The sequence below is a fragment of the Sinocyclocheilus anshuiensis genome, unplaced genomic scaffold, assembly GCF_001515605.1.
Source record: "Sinocyclocheilus anshuiensis isolate Anshui unplaced genomic scaffold, SAMN03320099.WGS_v1.1 scaffold1382, whole genome shotgun sequence".
Lineage (NCBI taxonomy): Eukaryota > Metazoa > Chordata > Actinopteri > Cypriniformes > Cyprinidae > Sinocyclocheilus > Sinocyclocheilus anshuiensis.
Window position 1 is genome coordinate 340,717 of NW_015554207.1, and position 7,932 is coordinate 348,648.

Below are 7,932 nucleotides of genomic sequence, written 5' to 3' on the forward strand. Positions count from 1 at the left end.
TGTGTGTGTGTGTGTGTGTGTGTGTGTGTGTGTGTGTGTGTGTGTGTGTCGTTATTTTCACTAGTTCTGTTCAGTTTGAGTTCAGTGTCGGGTCTTAAAAATAATTGCAAAATAATTGTGGATTCTGCCTTGTGGATTATTAAAGTTTGTTGGAACTTCACCTTCATCGTTGTGCGTTTGATATGGCATAATTCCCTGTGGCCATACATACAACAACAACATTCCTGAATAGTAAACCCACATTATACCTAAACAAAGTGCATGATGCACTATTAACACTAGAACTGCCATGGGGTAAATTTTACCCGTGGCTGTTTTTCAAATGTTTTCAAATTTCAAAACAGTGCTCATAATTGTGAACTAATTAAATCATGAGCTTGTTACTTACTGCTTAGTTAATCTTGCTCCTCTATTAGTTAATGGTATTAACTTAAGTGTTAATGTAGTACTGCCTATTACTTCCTGCATAGTTACTTGTTAACAACGGACCATTATTCTAAAGTGTTACCAGTCAAACTTTGGTTTAATTATTTAATTTTTGTCTTGCCATATCGTTTATTGTTCGCTACTGTGTTGCTATTCTAGTCTGGCCGTTTCCTGAAGAAGAAAAAAAATCAGATCTATATGATGTAATGAATAAACCCATTTTTTGATTACCCAAAGTTTAATGGTGTTGTTCTCTTATTCAAATTATAAATGATATAACTAAACAAATTAATAAATATTTAGGTGAAGCTGTGGGCTTGATTTTTCATCGCATCATCCTATGCAGTGTGGTGAATTATTATTGCTCATTATTGTCTATAGGCTATTTTAGTCATTTAAATAGCATGGGTTATTTAATATATTGATTAAAGACATTGTATTATAATATTACACCACCCAAATATTTAGGCTGCTACCTTCTAATTTCTGTTGTCAGTGCAGGCTTTTTTTTTTTAGCTTAGGCTACTGACCGTTATGGATTTAGCGTAGGCTGCATTAAAAAGTCTTGAACATAAAACAACAGGATAAAAATATAGTTGATGACCAGACATAATAATTTCATGACTCTAGACACTTCTTTGTGAAGACAGTGACATAATACAGTGAAATAATATGTTCTTTAGCCATATAAATACAGCTGTCATGTGTGTGGGTAAAATTTACCTGCTGGCACTTTTAGGTATACAGCGACATCTGGCGGTTCTAGTGTTAAATAAAATTCACAGTGAACAGCACTAAATATAAAAACAAATGTCTTGCCTTCTCTGTGAAGTTTTTATTGCATAAGTGGGCAGTGTTGGGTGCTAATCAAAAAGACGCACGATAATTGATGCAATATACTGCGACCACACACACTCCACACAGACAATTATTAAGAATGACTTTTGCAATAATGCATACATGTACTGTATATGATTTTGTACAATCTGCCATTATGATTTCTATGTTGTTAAAATAATAATAATAAAGAAACATTTTAATGACCAAAACACAGGTAAAAAAAAATTGTTGCTAACAACAATCCTGAAGCAGGATCCAATCAGAGAAGTCGCTGTTATCAGTGCTCATCGTGAATTGTCACTATTAGGAACGTCGAACTAGCAATGTTCAGGTCTGTTCTCCTAAAAATATTTGGATTATCTTTAACAAGCATCATCATGATGTTTTGTCTGAACTCTGAATGCTAGTGTATGGCAACTGCCATACTCTGCCACACGCAAACACTGCCCCTGTTACCAAACACACTTGTGACAGGCTGTCAATAGATTCAATAATTCAATATCAGTTAATAGTTCACAATTTGTATAATAATTTTTTTAATTATATTACATTTCAATAATAATAATAATAATTATTATTATTATTATTATTATATTTTTGTTAACAAATATTGTTATGTTTATGGGTTGCTCAATTCATTTGCATGCATTTACTGTATAAAAGCACACGATAAATGCAATTAATTTAATGCCTCTTCAATAATTTTGAATCAGTCAATCAATCAATCCCCACACTTTCCTAACATATGTACACAGATGTTTTTGCTGTGGAAGTATGACAGTCTTCTCATTAATGCTTCTTCAGAAATACAGTACTTTATACTTGTTGAGCTACGTAGTTGTATTTCACCATAAGAGTGTTAATGACTGACTTTTATTATAAGTCCCTTCTGTATTGATAAATGGATACATTACAAAATGAAACAGTTATAATGTCAACATATTTAATGAATCACATGCATCAATGCATTAACTTGTGTGCTCCACATCACACTGGCTGAACTGCTGAACTGTGCTGAAGAGGAGCACATTGTCAGCTGGTTAAGGTCCTGAAATTTGCTAAATGATGATTTTCTAAATGATGTTACATACAGTACGTTAAAACCTTTTCAGTTTTCTTTTCTTTTTCATTTTTTAGGGAGTAAAATAAATGAAGAAAAAAATAAAATAAGTAAAATGTGTTTTAATTTTGCGTACATCTCATTTAACACCATGCAACTGTAACATATATAAGCATTACAACAGCCATCAGTCAACCAGCTGTCTAGTTACCAGCATCAGTATCAGCTATTGAAAAAATCATAACAGCCAACCTCTAATCATAAGCATTGTTATCTTGATCGCCACCAAGCTCATCATGAGATCAGGTTAGATTATAACCAAAGCAATAACCACATATTGCCTCTTTCCACCAGAAGAGGATAAAAGACTCCCTCAACAAGGCAGATCTGAGCCACAGCCAAGTCCGCGAGATGCTATAGCAGCATTGTCATAGCGTTCACAGTGCCTCAGAGCGCTGTGAGGAAGAGGATCTGGATGTGGAACATGTCACACACACCAATAAAGCAGATTAAACTGTGTATGTGCACAGTCTGTGCTATAAATACCCAACAATGTAGCTGTGCAAACGCTGTGCTCTCATTGTTCAGAATCAAATATCTGATAATAGATTTGCTCCCGTTATACCAGCACTTCAGTTTTATCTCATCCCATGGTATCAAAATCCAACTCATTTTGCTCTTGCTTAATTAACTCAACCTCAAACAGGACAGACAGGAATAGGCACTCATCCAAAATGCAGGAACAAATGCAGCATTTAAAGACGAAGTCATGGAAATACTTTGGTGTTTCTAAAAAAAGCTGTGCACCTTTTCATAGCACAGACCTGTTCTTGATCTTAAATAGCCGAAACACTGGCTTATGTTTACATTTGTAGAAGAACGCTGCATTTCAAGCCATCTGTTCCATAAAACAGACACTTTCACACCAGACATATTCATTCAGGTAGAATACCAGGCAGGAAAAAAAAAACGTTATGCACATGCCATCATTCTCACTTCCGCTCTTGGGCTCTGAATCCCTGAGTAGATGTCTTCCACTATTTCTGAGAGGTGATAATAGGCAGAGCATCATTTTTGCTCTTTTCCAATTGACTCTCATTTCTGATGCAATGTAGTGGTAAAAATGCCAGCTCACAAATGTCAGTCTAATGAACATACAAGCTAATGTTAGGACTCAGAGCAGGGAGTAGGAGGAGGTTAGTGCTTTCAGCCCAACTGACAGCTGGAAAGCCATGAAACAATAAAGAGCAATAAGACTAATTGATTTTGAGTTCTGCATCATGTATCTCTGGCTGAGCAGTACACACATAAACACAAATACAGATAATGCTCCACAAAAATATTAAGTAATGCAACTGTTTTCAACATTGATAATAATAAGAAATTTTACTTGAACACCAAATCAGCATGATTTCAAGATCATTTGACACTAAAACAAATTCTTATTACACTTAACAATATTACTGCTGAATTTGTATTTATAAATACTTGCTGTATTTTTTTTTTATTAAATAAATAAAGCTTTCGTAAGCATGAGAGATTTCTTAAAAAAAAAAAAAAACTAACTGACTCCAATCATTTGAAGGTAGTGTGTATATTTACATTCTGTCTAAATGAAATAATCAATCACTATTATAATAAAGAAACTGATATTCACTTTAACAGTGACAATACTGTATTAGTTTTTTTTTTTTTTAGATAAACTGTATTACGGGCACTTCTCGTGTTTATTGCCACCTTATGGTAAATCACTTGTTGTATTCCTCAACGTAAGTCGTTCAATTCCTCAATGTAAGTCGCTTTGGATAAAAGCATCTGCCAAATGAATACATGTAAATGTAAATGTTAGATAATGGCAAAGGTAGCCTAATTGTAAAAACAGGGGAAATTAGCATAAACAAATTAAATATCCAATAACGACTGATACAAAAAATTTAATACAAATATATATCAGCTGATAACCAATACATGTGCATTCCCCCACACACATTTACTCTTAAAAGAAACGTCTCACCTATATATGCCAAACGACACTTTTGTGGCACCGCCACGCTGCCTCCAACATGGTAGAACCTACGGGCCAAAAGAGACGCTACGTTGACCATGGCCGAGCGCTCTGATGCCAGGAAGAAGGTTCTCATGCCATCAATACACAAAGGTGACCGCTCGAAACTGAGTGTCATTCCTGAAGAACTCTCTCTTGCTTCCTTCTCTTGAGAATGAGAGCCGTAATCTCTCTCTGAGTGTCCACATCTAACGCCCACTTCTTTATCCAGAACCCCTCACTCCACCCTCTCTTTGGTCATCTATCTTCTATCCCGCCAGCTATTCACACGGAGCCTTTGAACCTTTGTGACAGTAGAAAGCAGTACCGAGCAGGGATTTACACAGAATAGCTAATGTATTGTTGTGGGGAAAATGTGCATGATGGTGGGGCTTTGAACAGATGTGTTTTTGTCCTAGAGGGTCAAAGTGAGCAGCATAAGTAATGGAGATGGAAGAGAAAACAGATAATATTAATGGTATGACATAACACGAGTACACGAGTGTAATCCCCCAAAAATCTGTCTTTTTGTTTTCAAAAGGACACGTTGCACACAGTGTGCATAAAAACCATTATAACGTATAAAGAAGCCAATGCGGGTCAAGAAAGATGTAACTTTAAAAAAGACAGATCTAAAGTGAGCTCTTTGAAAAACCTAAGAGGGGGGATTTAACTTCCAAGTGTGGGTGGATCTCTCTGAGGTCCAATCCCGTGAATTTTGTGCTTATGAAGCACGAGTGGAACTGGAGGGGAAGTCACTAGTTTATTGAAAACCCGTCTACTCCTCATGATATCAGCTAAACATCCACTATAAATCATTTAGTCTCACAATTTGCAATATGAATGCATTTCTCTGACGTCTTCACATCTTCAAATTCTCGGTGTCCTCGTTTTCTCTCGGTCTTCGGAGCTGCACATGCTAGAGTGAAAATGAATTCATCCACATATGAAATTGTATTAGTCCGTGGCACTGGTTTTTGACCTATGTGTCCTGACCGCTGGTCAGATGCAGGAAGACGTCCATCTCAGACGCAGCAGGCAGAAGGCCCGTAATGTGGCATTTAAACTCTCTTGACTCCAAAGACTCTTCTGAGGTTAGAAAAGGGGAAAGATTAAATAGACAATATTTTTACAAGTAAATCTGGGTGCTCTGCTCTCCATAGTATTACAACTTCATATTTCTGCTGTGAATAAACAAACTGCTGGTTTTATTTGCATATGAATAAAAAAAGGGTTATTTGACAAGAATAACATTATAACACTATGGGGCTGCATGATAATGGTGAAACTGATAATCACAATTATTTTGCTCCAAAATTATAATTGTGATAATTAATTTGAAAAATGTATTTTTTACATTTTGTCAGAATTATTGCACGTAATCAAAACAATGACACGTTGGGTCTATTTGACCTCAGTTAGTTTCCTGAAATGCACTCTCTACATTATGAAAAACAAGAAGTTTCTCTCAAAAGCTAAAACACGAAATTTCTAATAATTCCGAATAATGTTAATGTTTTTTCTATTACAACAACAAAAAAGTGCATTTATTCAGCAATCACAATCAAAATCAATACAGTCAATATTCATGCATTCATTTATTATAGTTTGTCACTAAGAAGGTTTGCTTGCAGATTTAATCACAGCAAATAGGACAAGCAGTCTTACGAAGAAACTCAGACTGGCTATATTACACTATATCAAAATGGAGATTCTTAAACTTTTTTTCAGTGCGCATAAAGCACTTTCACATGGCTGCAAAGTTGGGAAAATTAAATAAAACAATTGACAGAAAATGTATCCATTTAAGATTAAAAGCTCTGATTTAAACTCCTGACATCTGGCAACCCTAAACATGACAGCTTGTGTAGGCTTGTTACCAATGCAATATAATGCTCAAATTTAACTTTTTTTTTTTTCAGGGTAAATAACCAGCAGGCCAATATTATAGATGATAAAGCTTAATTAATCGAGAGAAGCAGAAATTGTGATAATGATTAATATACAATTTATTGTGCAGTCCTAATATAGGACACTCTTAAACTAATCATAATGCTATGATTTTGCTGTTAAAAGGAGAGTTCAATCGAAATTTTAAATTTTGTCATTTCTTGTGGTACAGAACAGGAGAAATTGTGAATAATGTGTTGGTCACTTATTAAAGGGTTAGTTCACCCAAAACTGAAAATTAGCCCATAAATTACTCACCCTCAAGTCATCCTAGGTGTATATGACTTTCTTCTTTCAGACGAATCCAGTCGGAGTTATATTAAAAATTGTCTTTGATCTTTCAAGCTGTTTAATGCCACTCAGCGGGTGTTGCATGCATCAGTCCAAAAGAAGTGAAATAAAAAGTGCCCATCCATAAAAAAGTGTCTCACACGGCTCCGGGGGGTGAACAAAGGCCTCCTGTAGCGAATCGATGCGTTTTTGTAAGAAAAATATCCATATTCAAAACATAATAATCACTTTAATCTAGCTTGCGCTCACTGTTGTAAATGGAAGCAGTTCTGGGGGGATAACGTATGAGTTCAGCTTTGTCTTATGTGTCAGCCGTGTGAGACACTTTTTTATGGATGGGCACTTTTTATTTCACTTCTTTTGGACTGATGCATGCAACACCCGCTGAGTGGCATTAAACAGCTTGAAAGATCAAAGACAATTTTTAATATTACTCCGACTGGATTCGTCTGAAAGAAGAAAGTCATATACTCCGAAGATGACTTGAGGGTGAGTAATTTATGGGCTAATTTTAATTTTTTGGTGAACTAACCCTTTAAGTTGGTCACTTACAATGAAAGGGAAGTTTACAAGCTTCAAAAAGAATACAAGCGAACAATACACTTAGCCCATATGTACTATATTCCATCTTCTGAATACATATGTTAGCTATGTTTGAGAAGCAGACCAACATTTATGTTGTTGTTCAGTGACAATATCGAGGATCAGATCAGTCTGTTTCATGAACATAATTCAGATCAGTTTTGTGAAGTTAAAGGCACAATATGTAATTTTTTGCCACTAGAGGGCGCGTATTCAAAACAAACAAAGAAACAAAGACGTAGTTTGATGACGCCGTGACTGAGTGTGGAATCATGGGAGTTGTCGTCTTCATCCCCACAGCCGATGCAATCCGACGGGACTCGGGCAGAAATCATGTTCATGGATGAGCTAATGTATTAAAGATTTATTAAAGGCACAATATGTAATTTCGCCGCTAGAGGGCACGTATTCAAAATAAACAAATAGACAAAGGCGTAGTTTGATGACGCCGTGACTGCGTGTGGAATCATGGGAGTTGTCGTCTTCATCCCCACAGCCGAAGCAATCCGATGGGACTTGGGCAGAAATCATGTTCATGGATGAGCTAATGATTTATTAACGTAGTAGAATGAAGCAGGGTGAGGCTGAAAGCCGTCGAAGCGAAACGAGGCCGCTGAGGCCGCTGGACACACGGCTCGAAAGCAGCGGAGCTTTTAGTATGCCACAGTCGACTGCTTCCGCTCCTTCCGGTCGTGTGTATGCGGGGGGAAAAAAGCAGCACTGTTTTATCATACTAGAT

General features: G+C 36.2%; 1 protein-coding gene across 1 annotated transcript in view; it reads right to left on the reverse strand.

Moving 5' to 3' along the window:
- Positions 1-5,182, reverse strand: part of plch1 (phospholipase C, eta 1) — a 78,496-nt gene extending 73,314 nt beyond the window's left edge. The window contains exon 1 of the mRNA XM_016463921.1: positions 4,341-5,182. Coding sequence (XP_016319407.1) covers positions 4,341-4,509 — 169 coding nt within the window. The 5' untranslated portion in view covers positions 4,510-5,182. The remainder of the gene's footprint in view (positions 1-4,340) is intronic.
- Positions 5,183-7,932: the final 2,750 nt, after the last annotated feature.